This window comes from Homalodisca vitripennis, chromosome 2 (genome assembly GCF_021130785.1).
Source record: "Homalodisca vitripennis isolate AUS2020 chromosome 2, UT_GWSS_2.1, whole genome shotgun sequence".
Taxonomy (NCBI): Eukaryota; Metazoa; Arthropoda; class Insecta; order Hemiptera; family Cicadellidae; genus Homalodisca; species Homalodisca vitripennis.
In genome coordinates, this window is record NC_060208.1 from 70,405,153 (window position 1) to 70,425,444 (window position 20,292).

Below are 20,292 nucleotides of genomic sequence, written 5' to 3' on the forward strand. Positions count from 1 at the left end.
AGTGATCAAGTGCGACTCTTGATTATTTAAGACTCATTATTTATAAGTTGAACATCTCCAAAACGGGCATTTGTACTGCACTTGTGATAAAAGCAAGATACTTCAGCTTAGAATATAATTTCCATTTTCTTACATATTCTTGGAGAATGGAAAAAATTTGAGTTAACATAGACTTAGTGTAACCAAAGCCCTTGTGTTTGGTTGCTAATACAATGTCATCTGCAAAGATGAACTTCCTGGACTGTGTTAATGGGAGGTCAGTGTGTGTGCTTTACAAAGAAGGGGAGTAAGAACTGATCCCTTAGATTCAAGATACAAGATTTAATTCATCATTAAACATACAGTGATGCAACAGATTTTGTCAATAGCAATATAACAATATAACACAATTTTACTTTTTCATTGTTTGTTGCATTCTATTTGTAACTACTATATTTAAGTGAAAATTAAAATAAATATAGAATAACATTATAAATAGTTACAACACTATATAAACTACACTGTAATAGCTTTAACATTAAAAACATAAATTATTAATAGATTAAAAGACATACTATATAACGACTATATTTAGTGAAAACTAAAACAAATATAGAACAACATTAGATCAACCTTGATGGTTTTAAAAAGGCTCTCCTTATGACCTAGGATTACCTTGAACTTACTGCCACTCAGCATAGAATTGGGAAGCCTCAAAAGAATAGGGTACATGACAATATTGTAAGGATTATAAACAAGGCCCTTCCCCCAGACAGTGTCTTAAGCCGCTGTAAGACCTAAGAAGGCTACATATGTCTGCCGGATTTCCACTCATAATAATTTTCAATAAAAGCTGCTGATGCAAAAACCTGGATACAGCAGTTATGAACAGATAATCAACAATCTGTTTAACACGAATACTGTGGTCTAGAATGGAAGAAAGTTGAATGTACAGCAGCCATTCAAGCAGCTTACAACACTGACTTAAATGACTAGTTTCAGTGGCTTTTTCCTGGTTTCACCACCAGAATCTAAAGAGATCTAAAAGATCTAAGAGAAACTCTGCCGCTTGCTAGAATTTCATTACAGACAGTCAAAGCCAAGATCTAACTTAAGTGTTCTTCAGAAAATCAGAAAGATGCCGTCCACTGCACCTTTTCCTCCTGACAGACCTGTGATTGCCAATTAATATCAGATCCACAACATCATAAATCCTAACAATAGCTTCTACAAACCTGAATCCAGGAATATTGCTTCTTGCACTTTCCTTGCTATCTACAACATTAGTTTCTTATACTTGAAAAAGGTTGTTGTAATTGGTTTAGCAGGGAGATAAACAGTGTTGACAGTCCAAATACAACTTGGCGAAGGATTAACCATTGGCAAAAGACCAACATAGTCCGGGGTTCACATGAAATCTTAACTCATAATCCTATTTTACTTAAGAGTTTTTCTTTTTAACTTATAGTTCAGTAGATTTTGAGGGGATTCCTCTGTGTCACAATAATGTAAGTATAAGTAATGGAATTACATTCTACCATAGAATATCTTTATTGTAAAATCAGATCAGAATACTAAAAAAACTGTTTAATGCACTTAGACTCTCTACCATTTATAATGCAGCAAAGAGGCTTAGTACACAAATAAAATATTATGGACTTCAGTTGTTAGATATAAATAAATGCTTTATTAAAAAAATATTTACAGTAATACACTTGTAAAAGTTTATTTTGATATTAGTTTTACTCAATAGAGGCAGAAACTGATAATAAAGACACAAACTTTTTCTAAAAATAACCCTCTATATCTGTAAATAAACTTTGAATTTTGTAGATAATAAATAAAAACTACTAGATGAAACTAACCTCATATTCTTGAGAGAATTTTAGATTGTCGTTGGCTTTAAGGCGATCGATGTGGTTCGACAGTTCGGTGACTGGGATAGGAGGATGTGAAATCATTCCAGGGGTTTGGAATTTGAGTCGTCTCATCTCCACAGGGTCCTTCGGGGCCTGGCTTGTTGCCATCTCTCCGCTCATGAGAGGTCGAGTGACTGCTGATTGATCGGGCGACTTGCATGGCTGTCTGCGCCTAAAACACATCACAACTTGCTGCCTTAGACAAACTGGAAGGTGTAAGCATTGCCACCAGTACTTTACTAAACCTGAGTAATATATTTGACTGGTTAGACTGCTATCATATCTCCACAGGGTCGCTTGGGGCTTCGCTTATTACCATCTGTCCACTCATGAGAGGTCAAGTGAAGGTGGAAGCATTGTCATCAGTACTTTCCTAAACTTGAGCAAGATGTTTGACAGTTAAACTTCTATTGCATCATAAGAAAGCTCAATGGGAATAACAATTACTACACTAAAAGTCGTTTGAAAACTATTTAAACAATAGAAGACAACAGATTTTCACTTAGTCCGTGTTGTACCTCACCACTAAAACTGATCTGCAAGGATCCATTGTGGGTTCTGTCTCCAACAGTTAGCTTACTACTGACTAAGAGCTTCTCAATTCCAGTAATTTGTCAGGGAACCTGGAAATAGAAGACTTTATATATATATATATATGGTGTAAGAATACTGTATAAAATAATAATAAAAAAATTCAATATGTAGGAAATACAACATTTGGACTTGGGATACATAAAAAGAATGTGACGGCAGTCTGGCTGAAACTATTAAAATATGCTTTCTTCAAGTCATTCCTCAAATATGGGATGGGGCTTTGAAGACACCCACAGTGAATAACATTTCTGTAAAAATGAGCAATGACAATAATGGAAGAACAAGAGAACTATGACCTTCGGAAAAGTTATAAAAAATGTCCAAATATTATAAAATTCTTATAGTGACATCTATATTTTATTCTTGAAACTATTCTACTAGCTGAACAGTGAAACCTAGCCAGACCTGAATTTCCATGCTTACACGACACAAACAAGAATTCAGCCTTCCATAGCACCTTTAGGACCTAGTAAGAGATCCTCATTTATGATGGTGCCAAATTGTATAGCGTAATCTCTCCAGAGACAGAGATGAAAACCGCAATTCTTGAACACTAGCTCTAATGCAGAATTCAAGATCTATGCACAGGTACATGTGCACCACTACTTCATTAGAACTGTTAATTTTTTTTTAATGATTATCATATCAAGGACTCCAATCCATTAGATTTTTATTGTTTTTAGACATAAATTTTCACTCAAAGAACATGAAAAATGAGTATTGCCTTGCTATAACAGCACACTATTTAATACAAAAAAAACCTTAAACATAATGCAAAATATAGTTATATTTTTATTTCCAGACTAATAAATGATAATGATCTGTACTTTTTTTAAACCTTTCAAATTTTTTACTTTTAATTTGATAATTTTGTTCTTAAATATAAGTCCCGTATATTGTGGGCATTAAATTACTTGACCTCATTTAAATGTATTATGAAATTAAAAGATATTCTAATACTTATATTTTATTTTTAATCACAATAAAAATATTATATTTGAGTGATATAATTGTATTATCTAGCATATATCAGTCACTTAATATCCTCACCTTGTACATCCATTGATAACAACAATGTATGTATACAGCCATGTGTGTAAATATTTCATGTGTAAAGTAAATAATACTTAGTAGTACTAAAATTGTCATAATAATTTTTTTATGGAGTTTAAATAAAATCACCAAAATTTGCAAATTAATAAATTGGAAGATCTTGAAACGTCAACAATGAATATTGTTCTACTTTTATAACAACAATGTGTTCCTGTAAAAAGCCATTTAATTATTGTGTAACTTCATATCAGATTAAGTTTTATTACAATTTTTGTAGTACACAACAAAATGGGTCTTATGAACATGCCTGTTTGCACCAAGGCAGCCCTAATATTTTAATACACCTTACTGACAACCAATTGCGTAAAGACAAAAATGTCTAAATAAAACATTGGTACAGTTAAATGGTAAAAATTTAAAAGTGGGATGCAAAATGTGCTAATTTGACAGCCGTGCTTCAATGAATTTTTTTAAACTGGTCTACATCAAACTAATTTAGTATAAGATATAAGTGACACTAGAGAGCAATTAAGAACAAATAGCAACAGATTGTTTGTTTATAATATAAACATATTCTATACTTATTCTTTATTTTTGTTTTCAATGTAAAATAGATTGACTATACCAAACCATTTATAAGGGAGTAAGTAGGAAGTATTGAGGTTTTTAAAATGATAGGACTGGGAGCTTGGGTTAAATATAACTAAAATCAGTGTGGAGAGCTTCTGGCCTCAAAATAAAAGTTTATGTTATAAAAAAATGTGTAATAGAATATTTATAGACTTCAGTAGATTTGAAACTGACCAATTTAAAAATAAAATGATTGTGAAGAGGATGAGAGTTCTTATGGACTCACAATGGCATACACTTCCTCCCCTCCACAAACATATCATACAAAACATAAATCTGAATTTTTACATAAACTTGCCTTGGTGATTCCATGGTTTGTGAGGGACATTAGCAAGAAATTTATCCTTTCAGTAACATTATGTGTACTTTTATTTAAGACACAGTTTAACCAAGTATATATTACAGCATATTAAATCATGTTTGAAAGCAAATTGTGACTGAAGAATAAGTATGAATAAAATATGTTGTTGCTTTAATATTGACTTAAGTTAAATGTTTTGTTGAATAAAGAGAGACAACCATGTTTTAATACGAGAAATTGGATATGGTGGAAGTTTAGATCTACTACTCTAGAAAATACTATTAAATGGAATATTAGTATCAATTACATGAAAAAACCTTTTTGAAGAATAGTCTAACATTTCAATTTGATAAAAGGTAAGCCCGCCGTTTCTGCTTTCTGTAATCTCTAGTCTATACTAAAAACAGTCAATGAACTAAAAGACCAATGTTAACCTACGGAAATCCAGTTTTCTCATACAGAAAAACCATATTTTGTTCTTGGCTGTATTGGTAGGCCTCTGTAACTACTGACCAACAAACAAATTTAACCAATATATCAATTAAGATACTATTCTAATGCCAAATTACATCCTTTATCCACCCATAGGTAATCTAGATTCTGTCTATACAAGGCTCATCATGGCATTCAGTAAGTTTGTAAAGATATTAAATAATATTTATAGACCTCAGCCACCAGTCAATGTCCAGTTAGGCTGATTATTGACAAGCCATAAGATTACCTTACGAAATTAACTATATAAAACAATATTTGGTACAAGTAAACATACAGACTGATTTAAAATGTTACACTGATTTCTTAATATTAATAAGTAAAAGTTGTTCTCAATTAATAATAATTAGGATGAAAATTCAGAACTCACTTCTTGATGATGAAGAGCATAACAAGACATACGGAGAGCATGAGAGCCGCTATAATCGGGCCTATAACCCAGACCATTCCTGCTTCTTCGGTGTTGCGGTTGACACTGACTTCGGAGATGTCCGTGAGGATGTTTGGGTTGGGGCGGCGGGGTGGGTCACCAGGGGGCACCTCTCGCATGTCCAGCGAGAGTGGCTCGGAGAAAGGGCTGGACGTGAAGAGGTGCTGCAAACTCAGTTATATTAGATTTATTTTTGTAATATACTTCATGTCATATCTTGTCAGAAAGAATTACTAAAACAAGTTGAAGAAAATTACATAAATGTGTAAAAAAATGTGGGTGTAGATAAAAATCAAGGAAAATAAGAATGTTATCTTTTTTTGTGAATAAAATACAATTATAAATGTCTTCCCACTTGAAAAATTACAAATTATTTCAACTGAAAACTTTATTTATTTAAGAACTACAGTAAAGTACAAGAGTTACCAATGAAATTAAAAATTAAAAGGATTTAGTTTGATTTAGCCTTAGTTAATATTATTATGTTGTAAAAACTGTATAAAAATGATCAAATTTCATAAATTTGTTGCTGTGATTCTTTTAATAGCTAGTACAGCTCATGTACACTTGAAATTATGGTTTTACATTTTCTACGCTAAGTTAAAAATAACTAAGAAAAGATAAAGTTCACCTTGTAAGGCGTGTCTACGATGGCCCTAACAAATATACGGTAGCGCATCGTTCTGTCCAGTTTCCGGTTGACAAATCCCTCATAAGAATCTCCACTGCCGAGGTGGAAAGTATAAGGGATATTTCGTTGTGGAAATTTGGCAGCAATATAAGGCACTCTGTCGTTCTTATTAGACTTGCTGTTGGTGACGAGCTAAAAACAGAAATTTATAAATATCAATCCAACATTGTTCTTTGTAAAGTTTTTAGAATTAAAAATTGAAGTTCAATACAAGTATAAAACAAACATGTTTTATAGTTATGTAACTGTCTTATCAAAATCATGAAACATAACTCAAATACAATAAATTAATAATTTTGAAAAGTAATTAAAACAGTAAACATTTTTTTTTTTGAACCATTTGAGTAGTGTTCTATTTGTAATTTAATTCATAAAATAGCAAGTTTGGTTACAACTTGTTTTAAAATTTAAAGTAAACATGATTCACAGCTAAAAGTAAAATAGTAAAAACGATTCCCTTTTCATCTGTTAAATCCAAAATTCAAAACCTAAAAACCCACCTCATCCAACTGAAATTGGTCCGGATTCTTGTGCATATTCATTTTGTCCTCTGGCACAACACACAAATAGTAGGTGTTTATTGGTCCATACTCCTCGGACGCTTGTGGTAAAATAACCTGAAATAATGACAAAGTTTCAGTAAACATTAGAAATTATTGCACCTCATTACTACCAGATAATTAGTTTAATGGAATATAAAATATAATAATGTCCACTGATGTTGTCTTAATGTCCAAAATTATTATGGACCTAGAATCATGGCTATTTCTCCAGGCTCCACAGTATTATTGGAGCTGCCTTCTGGATTTTAAAAAATCTAATTTTTATTACCCCTATATTTTTATTCTACATTATAGTGGGATCTTGGGTTTTTTTCTCTAGATTTAAACCAAATAATTGCCCATTCTATTAAATAAACTTGTAACACAACAACATAAAAATATGCATTCATCTTCTGCAAATAATTTAATTTATTAGGCATGGGCCTAATATAACTGGTATAATTCATTTCATTTTTTTGAATGGTCAAATAATGAAACTTGTAGTAGAGTATGCAACCAGATTTTACAATTCAATGGAGTTCAATGCAGACAGTTTTTAAGTGGCAACATATGACACTAAACAAATGTTCTTAAACAGAAGAGAACTATTGGACTGTAAAAAACTTATAGTCCAAACTTATATTGTTTTTTTTATTTTGACATTTAACTTGTTCATGTGATGATTTACAATTTTTTTTAGCTTGACATTGTTAGATAATAATATTTTTATTTTCTTTAGAATTTTTCATAACCTTTTTCAATTACAGTGTCTAAGATACATAGTCAATAAATATTTACTGGCATATTATCAATTTTAAAAGCGTTAAGTCTCTTTAGTTTGTATCCCTAGGTTCAATATTAATTAAAATAATTTGTAAAATATTCTTAAATTGTATAGCATCATAACATCCTATTTAAAAATTGATTGAAATAAAGTTTTACACTTATTTCAAATGGTATAATAAAACGTCACATACCATAATATACCACAAAAATGTCAGTTTCTCAGTCCATATTAAATTTTATTTTAACTGAATACTTCCCTATTTAACTGAGAAGATGAGCCCAACATCCTCAAATATGCTTATTTAAAATTAGTCCTTGCTTTTTTTAACAAATGTTTTTTCTAAAAATGTATTCTATCAAACTCTATTATCTGCCATTGTATTGTCCCTAGTTTATCAGAATGTAATGCTAATTGCATCACCATATTTTATATGTGCTATTAATATTATTTACTGATTTTTTTTATTATTAAAACTTAATTTTGGATTAAATGAGTAATTTTATTCAATGTTTACATATATTTCTATTGATATTATTAATTTTATATAATATTATATATTTTGCTTAAGTATCAAATTATTTAATTATTGTCCTCAACACATTAAGCAAAAGTGTGTGAAATCATTTAAATTAATCCAGATCAAGAAAGCCATTATGCCAAAATTTTGTTTTAAACATTCAGGAGGTTCTTGAGAAAATCTTAGGCATGAAGTCACAGTTCACTAACAATCAATAGGTATATATTAGTAATTTAATGTCTGAAATTATGTTAGCACATAAAATTATATGTAAGTATATGCATATATGTGTGTGTTTTTTGTTATTGTATTTATTAGTGAGAAAGAGATCGAACCTGAATCTCTTCCCCACTGACAACACCATAGAAGTCAGGCTTGACCATGGGCTGAGGTGCTGCCATCTGGGTGGTGACTGTGATGCGAGTAGGGGGTCTATATGTGTGGTCTGAGGGTATCGCTGAGACATTCACGTTGTACGTGGTGAATGGGGATAGCTCGTTGATAGTGTGGGAGCGCGTGTCTGGGTCCAGCAGCACAGTGCGTCGAGGAACCACCTGAGTCTGAGTGATACCTTGTGAATCCACAAACTCCTTGACTGCATCGTATGATATCTGCATCAAGACATAACGTGTTCATTTCCCATGCCTTCAATATGAGCTAATAAGAGTTATTTGTAATGACTGCCATATTGATTTTGAGCTCATAAAAACAATGGTATTAAAATTCAAACACTTTTAATCCAGCACATTTAGAAGAACAGGTGACATTATCAAGGTATAGAATTAGAGCTTAATAATAGTATCAATTTTGAAACATCAGAAAGCATAAATTTATGGATTAAATTTGTATAATGTTATAAATTTATAAAACATTGTAAAAAAATAAAATTAATAAATTTATGTATTTATAATGTTATTAAATTATTGTACCACATAGATATTAAAATAATGATTTATTTTTCAATAAATATTTACATTAAAATTACAAACTACTCATTTCAAAATACTAAACCATCTTTTACCAGTTGCAATGGTTTAGCAATACATAAAAAGTACAAAGCTTAGAGTCTACTTTAATAACAGAATAAACAGTGCAACAAGCCTGTGCAGCATCTTAACCAAAACAGTATGTACATTTATAAACAATGTACTACAGAATAATAGCTATTACGTAATTAAACAAAAATTAAATGTATTAAAAATGTATTCCAACCTACTAGAAATTCCCCAAACCCATACCATATTGCATGACTGATGCACACATAGCATGATAAATCATAAGTCAACAACATTTTGCAAGATTGACATCTTATATGAGATTAAATAAAGTTATATTAACAAGAATCCAAACGCTTTTTATTGATTTTATTATATTTATTTTAATATCTTTATTGATTGAATATTCAAAATATAAACTTTACAAAAAAAAACTTTTGGTCATGTACAAATCCCTTGAGTGCCACAGCTATTTTGTTATATCTGGCCCCTTAAATTACTGGCCTGATTTTTTTTATTCGGCAATAAAATGAAGAGTATAATACATATTTTTTTGTTAATAATAAAATACAAGTCGTTTCCATCGAAGTTTAGGTTTGTGTATGTTTAAAAATTTGTACTTATAACTTCAGTTTCCTTCCATATATCCCTACAAACCTATACATTTTCAAAATTTTAGGAAGAGAGTCTATGAAACCACAAGCACACATTCATACCCATGACTGAACCTTGTAGATTAAAATATGTTGTTATATCATTGTTAAAATATTGTTAACACTTTTAAGTTTTATCTTTATGAACATTTATTTGGTGTGAATTATTTTTTAGTTATATTGTATTATTTAAATATTTGCATGTTAACCATCTTGATTACTATTTTTCCTAAATTTTCTTATTTTGAATGTCACATTTATATTGCGTTAGTTTTATGTTCTTAAATATATATTGTTGATTTTGTTTTCAAACTTGTTCTAAATCATAGAAATTTGCATCACATGTAAAATGGTTCTGTTCATTTATACAAGTAAATAAATATACAAATGTGTATCATCCTCAAGCATAGTAATAAATTGATGAATGACTTCTGAATACAAAACTGTTATACATATTTCCTTCACAGAAAATAGGACTTATAGTTTTATGATATGGAACACAACACACGTGCTTTTAAGAGGGTAATGAAACTGCTGTACAGTATATAGATTTTCTGCCAACAAATCTAACTAGTATTGCCCTTTAACAAATTCATTTAAAGTTAACTAAGCTTTGCCAATGAAAACATTATTAAATATTTGTAATTTGTTCTGAATATTTGCTGTGTAAGTCTTGCCAAAATTAACAGTAGTAAGTTACACACTTGTTTAAATCTAGTGAAAACAAGTACTTGAATTACTATAATTTTGTAAAGGTATTGTTTTAGGTATTTTTCTGCAATGTTGCAAAGTCATGTAGGATCTACCTGTTAGCTAGAGTTACTGTGAAAGAGATTTTTTGAGAATTTTAAATATTTTTTCAGCACTACCAACAAACAAAAGAAGAATCATAAGAAACCATTGTATGCCTCTAGATATATCTTTGACATTTCCAATGTCTCTAAAATGTTCCAATAAATTATATATTGCTCCTTTACATGGGCGTTGTGCTGATGAAAACTAATCACAGACATAGTCTTAAAATGGTTAGGTTTAAAATAAAGCACTGTTGCAATGTTAATAAAACCCGTATGGTCATACTTTTTTATTTCATTCACATTATGAATAATTGTGTATACAAAATAGTAGTAGACAGTAGAGCTGACTACACTTGACACTCACCTTATAGTTATTGGGGTTTAGACGGATGGGAGGGGCCCACGTCAGTGTCATGCTGTGAGTGCTGACCTCATGAGCTCTTAGACTGAGGGGAACATCTTCTGGCTTAACCTTCACTGTTACCTTCTCTGACAAACGTCCCTTGCCCTGTCACATATACAGTCACCAATTGTTTACACTTTCACACAAGTCATGTATTTAGCAAATGATCTAGTAAGAAGAGTTAAGAGAATCTGCAACTTTTATTGGAAATGTAGGAAAATGTAATCTTAATAAATTTAAGTTGGAGGTAGTTATTACATAGAGAGACATTTCAGTTGTAATATCCAGTTTAACCTTTTTAGCACTGGCCATTTTTGTTTTATTTGATGTACTAATGGTTTCATTTCTGTTGTTTCTATTTAATAACTTGTGAATTAAACCCTTTTTTATTTAGTTTTTGTAATTTAGGGGACAGAACTCACCAAAAAGAAAATCTAAATACAATCCCATAATGAAATCAGGGAGTATTTCAAAACTGTCGAGAACCTTTATTGAGCTGAATATCATCGCTGTAGTGTCTCTCTATATACTACAAATGATAATGTATTTACATTGTAACAACTAGAGAAGGGGCAGAGACCTGCATACATATAACACGTGCTGGGCTGCAAACTTAAATTTACCAGCACACAGAATGGCACTGTACTTGGAAAAGCCATCTCACATGAGAGCTCAGCTATTCAAAATCTGCCTGAAGAAATTAAACTACAGGAAGAGAGCAACACTTTTAAGAGGGAGCTGAAGAATTGGTTGGTGAAACACCCGTTTTACACCATTGATGAATTTACAAACTGGAGAACTCAATAAAATTTGGAGGCTTGAACATCTTGCTGAATTTGACCTGTACTTTTCCTGACTCAATTCCATAACATTTTGATACCATTGTAATTCTCAAAGAATGTACAAATAAAGATATATTGTTTATTGTCTATATTTAATTTTTTTAGTAGAAGAATTTCAAAATAATTTTGTTATTAACTATTTTTATTAGTACTTACTCTTTTCTTTTATGTAGATTAACTTTCAGAAAACAACATCTTTTTAATAGAAGTTAAAGTTTAGCCAAAAGTACATAAATGTTTATAACACTTTTTAAATATTAAACTTTCTGAACAAATTATTTTTTAATCACTCAGGAAATATATGGATACAGCTAAAATATACTTATATGAAATCAAATAATGAGTTTCCCTTACTGTCATCATTATTGCCCTCAGAAAATCTTTCCTCGACAAGCCACCTTCCTTATTGTGTTTTCCCTCAACAATGATTTTGAGCAATTAACTAGGATTAAGCTGAGAATATGATTTTTATTTCACTCTGTATCAATGCGATGATCTTGGCTAGCTAGTCCAAGTTAATACATAAGTAATAAATACATTATTTGATAATAAATTACGGTATACAATGTTCTAAACACGTAGGTATTCAGAAAAGATTGTCATATAATTCATGTATGTGGGAATTAAATAAAGAAAAAGTTATTAGTTGAAGATCAACGTATCAACCATGCTTGTGCTAACAAGGGTAACAATATGTGCCTGTAATTCCCATTCCCGAATTCACACATTTCTAATAGATGCCTAGATATGTAACTGATAAACGAGAGATACAGCATTGTTTGCTTGAAGAAAAGAATTTTAAAATAGCACTATCTGACTTCTACTGCACTCCGAATACCAAGCTATGGAGCTATTACCAATGCATATAGATATTTCACTATCAACACAGAATGATGATAGACAATGTTCTTCGATATTAGATTTGCTAGTTTATATTACATTGTTTTGTCTTGCATAAAGTGCAGTCCCCTACTTTAATGTACATTGTTAATTTCATAAAAAGTATAATAGGTCTAAGTAATATGTAAACTTACATTTTTCGTACGAGCTGCAACAGCTATTGCATACTGTGCATATTTTTCTAAATTTACAAGATCGGCAGATTCTGTTAAGGCCACTGTTTTCTGCTGCCATTCATCCAAATCTTCTACAGCTGTCATCGTGTAGTACAACTGGAAGCAAGAAACAGATTATTATTTTAAATTCATATGACTAACAAATACATGAGCTGGAGGATTACAAAAATGTATAAATAACTAATGAATACAAAATCTGCAGATATCAAATTAATTGTAGAATGAAATGTGGTTTTCTGGTTATACAATTTGTACCTGATGATAGGACAATTAAGTTTTAATCTATATTTAAGTATATACATTGTAAGAGTTGCAAAATCATTGAAATAAATGGATCTACCTGTCAATATGTTAATGTTTGATAAAAAGTCAAAACATTAAGATCAGTTAATGATTCTGACAAGATATAAAGAAAAAATCAAGCAAAAAAAAGATAGAAAAATGACAGGAAATTAAAGGAAATGCTTCAGTATAAACTGTACCAAGATTTATTGGGATTGAAAAATAACTGAACTAGTTATGAAATTGTGTACCTGGTAACCGATGATCTTCCCTCGGCTGGGTACAGTTTCCCACCACACCTCGACACTCTGGTCAGACGTGGCTACTGCCCTTACTCCCATGGGCGCTCTCACAATGTCACGGTCTGTGGTGACCGGCTCCCGCTCACTCCAAGGACCAGCACCCGCACGTGTGTGCGCTCGTACTCGGAATACATACTCAGCACTCTCCTCCAGGTTGGAAAACACCGCCTGAGGAAAAGAAAAATCTGTTACCCATTGTCCCAATAACGCAATTAATAGATGATTGCAGAATGTTGAGGAAATCAGATTTACATGTAATGGTTGAAACGGTCCCTATCTAACACTGTATTTATTTTTACATTCATTTTACTCTAGTAAGGAGTACTAAAATGAGACGAATATTTATAACCGCAAATATGATAAGGTTATTCTTAGAAAAATGCAACACAAGGCTTTGATTAACACACTAGCTACATACTTGTTGATATAAGCTTAAATATAAGAATTAATTGAAAAGTAACATATGAATATTTTAGTTTGATAAAAATTGTACCTATTATGTTGTCTAAAATTAACCATTATTCAGCTTAGCTCTTAACTTACTTTTCACCCTAGTGCTAGTAATAGAAAGCATTACACTACTTAAAATACCTATAACATCAAAATTACAATTTTTTGTATTAAAACATGTATTTTTTTCTCTAATCTTTTTTTTCTTAACAAAAAATAACTAAATTCATAAACTTACAACAAATTTTAAAATATAAGTTTAAAATCTATGAAGATAAAATTATAGGTAATTTATTCACTCACATCTGTCTGTAGGATGTTGCTGCAAAGATGACTAAAAACATATAACACAACATACTGAGGTGCTCTTACGTACCAGAAGGATAATATGAGTTAAACTGTTGTCATACACTATTTTTATACAATAAGTCTGCATGTGTTCTAATTCTTAAAATGTAAAAATATATAACATTTTTTACAAATATTTTAAAATAAAAATGACAAGTTTTAGATTCTGAAAACTCAATTTAGCTATCTGATATACATGATTATGCCAATCAGAAGTACAGGGTTAAATTTCCCCCCACTTATTTTGATTAAACTTTAGCAGCCTGCAATCACAAACTACTCACCCTGGTTACGGTGGTGTTCCTGTCCATGATGGTGGACTGGTCACTCTTTTTGTGGAACTGCACATCATAGTGGGTGACCTGACCGTTGCGATCTGCCCTGCTCGGTTGGTCCCAGGTCACGCAGACGACATCTGGGGTCTGGAAGCGATGGCTCAGGTTTGCAGGAGGTCCAGTGGGTGGACCCTCTGGTGTTAACAGGTACTTGATTGTCTCCTGTCCATACCCTATATTGTTCTGTCCAGCAATTCGGAACTCATACTCGACTCCACGTTCTAGAAATAAATTGGTTTTTGGTTAATGAGGTGGTCGTTAAAATTTAATATTCACTAGATCTTACCAATAAAATATTGCTTACCTATTTCCTTCACCATTTACAATCATTAAAAATGTTAAACTATTAGAAAGCCAAGACTAATTTAAGGAGTCACTTTACAGTGAAACATACCTGAGTAAAATAGTTTTATAAGTTTGAAACAAATAAATTGAAACTTAGATAAATCAAAACTTGGGACTGGTAAAACAATTAAAACTATCCACAAATTGAAATACACAAGCATCTTAAAAGAGGCTTGACAAATTATTTAAATTCTATGATATATTTATGAAATAACAAAATTAATGTTAGTAAAATAATTAAATACATTTTATATTGCATATTTAGAACACTGTTATAATATGTTGTTACAACATTATACCAAATATATTAGTCTTATGCTATAAGAAAATTACTACGCAGGTCACATGCAAGGGCCATGTGGCCCTAACTTAGCCTGTATAATAAATGAAAAATTCTTAATTTCATTTCATATCTGTACCAACCCAATTTCTTTTGCTATTTCTTCTATTTTTACCTGTATTCTTCTATTCTTACCATATCTTCTTTATATGTATGCCAAAGTATATTAAAAAATAACCATCCATAATGCAAGTAAAATATAATAGTATTCCATTTAAACCAGCATTACCCAGTTGGCTGATCTTGTGAGATGTAGCCTTGGTGAGCTCTTCTTTAAGGGGGTTCTCCTTGACTCCGTACCGCAGACGGTAACCCAACAGCTCCCCATAGGTCATTGTGGGCCTGGTCCACTCAAGCTCGATGCTCACTTCTGGCTCTCTCTCAAGGATCCTGGAAAAGAACCACCTTAGTCAAAAACAACAACACTCACATCATAGAACCAAAGGTAAAATAGAAGTAATTGGTGAAAAACACCTGTGAAAAACATGTGTTTCCAAAGATTGTTTGTATACAATAGTATTTTTGTCTTAAAACAGTAATAAAACTCATTATTTTTTATCCATGCAAAATACATCTCTAACAAAAGAGGAAAATTTAAGCTAAGACAGACAAAATGTTTTAAAACAATTATGGAGGTGTTAACTTAGATTTGGTAAAAAGTCTGTTGCTCATATTATGAAAACACTTCCAATTATTGATTTTGAGAAAAGATGTGCAAAATGGAAAATAATGATTAAATTTGGGTATTTATATTTTTGTAGTTCTACGATATTTACAATATTATATATATTTACTCGATGATTTCTTTCATATAGCTCTGGTTACCTCTAATATATACATGTTTATATATGTGTTTGATAGATATTGCTGGCCAGTTGAACTAAACTTAAAACGATAATTCTTATACCACCTGTTCAGGGCTACTGATTGGAAGGAAATTACTATTGGCACAAAAATGTTTCATAGTTACACTAAAGTCTTAACAGAACATAAACTATTGAAATGTTAAGCCCAAATCAATATAAAAAAGATAGTATAGAGTATATAAAGACATAAGCAACACACGTTTTCCTAAAACACAGACTTTTAAAACGATTTGTCCACTCTGAGAGAAAAAGATATAAATGAGATTGTGAATCTATTTACACTTCAATCCCTGTACAGATTGTAACAAATTAACATATCATTAATTTTGCACTGACTACTGATAAATGAATATGTCATCCACCATTGTTCTTTTAATATGTGATTTGAAAACATTTTAAAGGTAAATAGTAGAGAAACTGTAAGCTAAATGCCAATACCTAGGTTTTGGTTTGTTGCTACATTATTTTGCCTTTATTGGGTATGAGTTGATGACCAACATGTGACGTTTGTTTCAGATAGGGAACCTTGGTGGCACTAGCACACTTGGATTACCATGTGCCTCATATTAATGAGACATGTTTTTAAGTAAGTACTGTTTTGATATATATATAAAAGTCAAGTAAACTTTTTGTAGCAATTTTATTTTTACATTAAAACCCACACTTGTCTACATATTTGCCATCAACATTAAGGGAATTATCATATCTAAAACAACCCTTTGTCTGCTGTTGTCATAGAAGATTGCCATCTGCTTCAACAGTGACTGCAACACAATCACTTTGACGCTATTATTATTGTTGCGGCACTAACCTTTAAGATTTTTCTTCTGAAGAAAAAACAAATACTAGTCACTATGAGCTAAATTGGGCCTTTTTAGAGAATTATCAAATTGCTTCTAGCAAAATGGTGTGATGAGATCTTGAGTTTGGTTTGCTGCACACTGACATTCTCATACAGCAAAATATGTTTCTCGTTAGTTTAAACAACCAATAATAATGTCATTAGTGATTACTTCCAATAATTTGGGGAAACTCCTGTTTATTTTCACTTTATTATTCGCTTTTTGCAGAAAATTGTTGTCGGTCGTCCACTTCCTATCTCCATCATGAACATTCTTTCATATTTTACAGATCTTATCCATTTGAATGATATTTCATCACTCAAAATGTTTTGTCCGTACACTTCACAACTCTGACAGTGAATTACAACTGCTTTCATGCATTTAGCACCAAGTAAACAATAGCATGTACATCACAATTAGTGTGATTCTCAATTGATGGAGGCATTCGAAATATGTATTAACAGATGTAAAACCGATGAATTTTTGCTGTAATTGCATCTGTGGCTTTCTAAACAGAAGAAGGTAGACAGTGCACAAGTACGGGACACTGACTGCAGTGCTGTAAAAGCAGAATTTCGAAATGGGACAGTTACAAATACATGCCTCATAGACAAGCCTAATGTCAGGAAAGTAACCGATTTTTAACAATGACTCATTGTCTATGGCAGCTATTGTTGTTAGATATAACACATACTATCTCTACTGTAATATCCTACTTGCACCGAGAATAGCTCTCGTTTATAATCTTTAATATGTCCAGAAGTCAGTATGTGTGTGTTTCTCAGGTTTTTCCTAAAAAATTATGAAAGTAAAAATCAGCGAATTTGCATCAAATTTTGTTTCAAACTCAGAAAAGCATATGCAGAAATGATTCAAATGATCTGGCAAGCCTTTCAAGGGGAAACCATGTTCCTGACTAGTATGAATTTGTTGTTGAAACATTTCTTAAATGACCATGATTTGGTTGAAAGTGAACCTCGTTCTAGTCAGACTTTGTAATACGAATTCCCAAAAATATTGAACAAGTGTGGTAAGCGATCAAATTGGACAATCACTTAATACTGTATGAGTTGGAGGAAGATTTGGATATACCAAAAACTAATGTTGCCAGAATTCTGTCCTGAGGATTTGGTTGTAAATAAGTGGTTGCAAATTTCATCCCAAAATTGCTCACCAAAGATTTAAAGGAGCAGCGTTTTGAAGTCGCACAAGACATATGAAACCATGACCACCGTTCCGGCTTTTGTTTGTTGAAATAAACTCAGAGCAACCAGATTTTAAACAATTAAAAAGATTAAACTGAATGCGGACTTTACATCTTGTATCTTGAAGTGAAAATGTTGTTCGAACAAGTGTATCATGTTCAATGGAGATTACTTTTAAGGTTGCAATCAATAAGCTAGTTTTTTTCAGTAATATAAAAAAATTGATACTTTCAGAACAGCCCACGTTTACTAAACTTGAACTGCAATGTGATATGTTTAAAACAAGTTTATTTTCGTATAATCAACAATTATTACATTACTGTTTTTGTCAGCAGTACAAATATTAATTAAAACAATTTGTTTTATCACTCCAGTTATAACAAGTGTTCTACTCCTACAAAATCGCTAAAAAGGATAACAAATGTTCTTTGGATATTATTTTTGAAGTTATGGTTAAAATCAATGTTAATTATGATGGCTAATAGGTCAAATACACGTCCAAATGGGTGGTTTATTTAAAAGCTGTAAGATGGGAAGGATCATGTATGTAGAAAGATAATCCATGTCGAAACATCTCACTGAGGTTAGTAAGTAGAACCAGTCAACAGAAATTACTAGTACTGTAGTATGCTAGGTCCCATAAGTGGTAGTTTCTAGACTTCACCATAGCATCATGTGTGTTGCAATCGAAGACAGTCCAAACCGAGACATCTCACTGAGGTTAGTAAATAGAACCAGCCAACAGAAATTATGAGTGGTATGCTAGTTCTATACGATATGCTACTATAAGATATGTATCAAAGGAAGACAATCCAAACCGAGACATCTCACTGAGGTTAGTAAATAGAACCAGCCAACAGAAATTATGAGTGGTATGCTAGTTCTATACGATATGCTACTATAAGATATGTATCAAAGGAAGACAATCCAAACCGAGATATCTCACTGAGGTTAGTAAATAGAACCAGCCAACAGAAATTATGAGTGGTATGCTAGTTCTATACGATATGCTACTATAAGATATGTATCAAAGGAAGACAATCCAAACCCAGACATCTCACTGAGGTTAGTAAATAGAACCAGCCAACAGAAATTATGAGTGGTATGCTAGTTCTATACGATATATGCTACTATAAGATATGTATCAAAGGAAGACAATCCAAACCGAGACATCTCACTGAGGTTAGTAAATAGAACCAGCCAACAGAAATTATGAATGGTATGCTAGTTCTATACGATATGCTACTATAAGATATGTATCAAAGGAAGACAATCCAAACCGAGACATCTCACTGAGGTTAGTAAATAGAACCAGCCAACAGAAATTATGAGTGGTATGCTAGTTCTATACGATATGCTACTATAAGATATGTATCAAAGGAAGACAATCCAAACCGAGACATCTCACTGAGGTTAGTAAATAGAACCAGCCAACAGAAATTATGAGTGGTATGCTAGGTCCCATAATTGGTAGTTTCTAGACTTGGTTTTAAGAAATTACCGATACATCTCACTGAGGTTAGTAAATAGAACCAGCCAACAGAAATTATGAGTGGTATGCTAGTTCTATACGATATGCTACTATAAGATATGTATCAAAGGAAGACAATCCAAACCGAGACATCTCACTGAGGTTAGTAAATAGAACCAGCCAACAGAAATTATGAGTGGTATGCTAGGTCCCATAATTGGTAGTTTCTAGACTTGGTTTTAAGATCATGTATGTAGCAAAGCAAGACAATCCAAACCGAGACATCTCACTGAGGTTAGTAAATAGAACCAGCCAACAGAAATTATGAGTGGTATGCTAGTTCTATACGATATGCTACTATAAGATATGTATCAAAGGAAGACAATCCAAACCGAGACATCTCACTGAGGTTAGTAAATAGAATCAGCCAACAGAAATCACTAGTGGTATGCTAGGTCCCATAATTGGTAGTTTCTAGACTTGGTTTTAAGATCATGTATGTAGCAAAGCAAGACAATCCAAACCACAGCATCTCACTGAGGTTAGTAAGTAGGACCAGTCAACAGAAATCATGAGTGGTATGCAAGATGCCATAAATTGTAGTTTTCAATCTTGGCCATAGGATAATATAAACTTTGTTCCAGTGAAACTTCTTTAATTTGCCTATTCTGTGGAAAGAATATTGCTATTGTGTTACATTAGAGAGAATTTTTGCCTTTGTTCTGCCTTTTGTACTCACACTTCTTCTCATAAAACAAAGTTATACTTTATTCCTATGATACATAGCTCAAGTGTACAGATAAAA

The 20,292-nt window shown here is 31.8% G+C and overlaps 1 protein-coding gene across 7 annotated transcripts in view; it reads right to left on the minus strand.

The window, feature by feature from the left end:
• LOC124354137 (tyrosine-protein phosphatase Lar) overlaps window positions 1–20,292 on the minus strand; it is a 784,869-nt gene that overhangs the window by 22,437 nt on the left and 742,140 nt on the right. For all 7 annotated transcript variants that reach the window (XM_046804381.1, XM_046804384.1, XM_046804380.1 and 4 more), the window contains 10 exons: window positions 15,333–15,493; window positions 14,368–14,639; window positions 13,235–13,453; window positions 12,660–12,797; window positions 10,745–10,888; window positions 8,271–8,546; window positions 6,590–6,706; window positions 6,030–6,221; window positions 5,339–5,562; window positions 1,845–2,070 (listed from right to left, as the gene is read on the minus strand). In XM_046804381.1, the coding sequence (XP_046660337.1) occupies window positions 1,845–2,070; window positions 5,339–5,562; window positions 6,030–6,221; window positions 6,590–6,706; window positions 8,271–8,546; window positions 10,745–10,888; window positions 12,660–12,797; window positions 13,235–13,453; window positions 14,368–14,639; window positions 15,333–15,493 (1,969 nt within the window). The remainder of the gene's footprint in view (window positions 1–1,844; window positions 2,071–5,338; window positions 5,563–6,029; window positions 6,222–6,589; window positions 6,707–8,270; window positions 8,547–10,744; window positions 10,889–12,659; window positions 12,798–13,234; window positions 13,454–14,367; window positions 14,640–15,332; window positions 15,494–20,292) is intronic.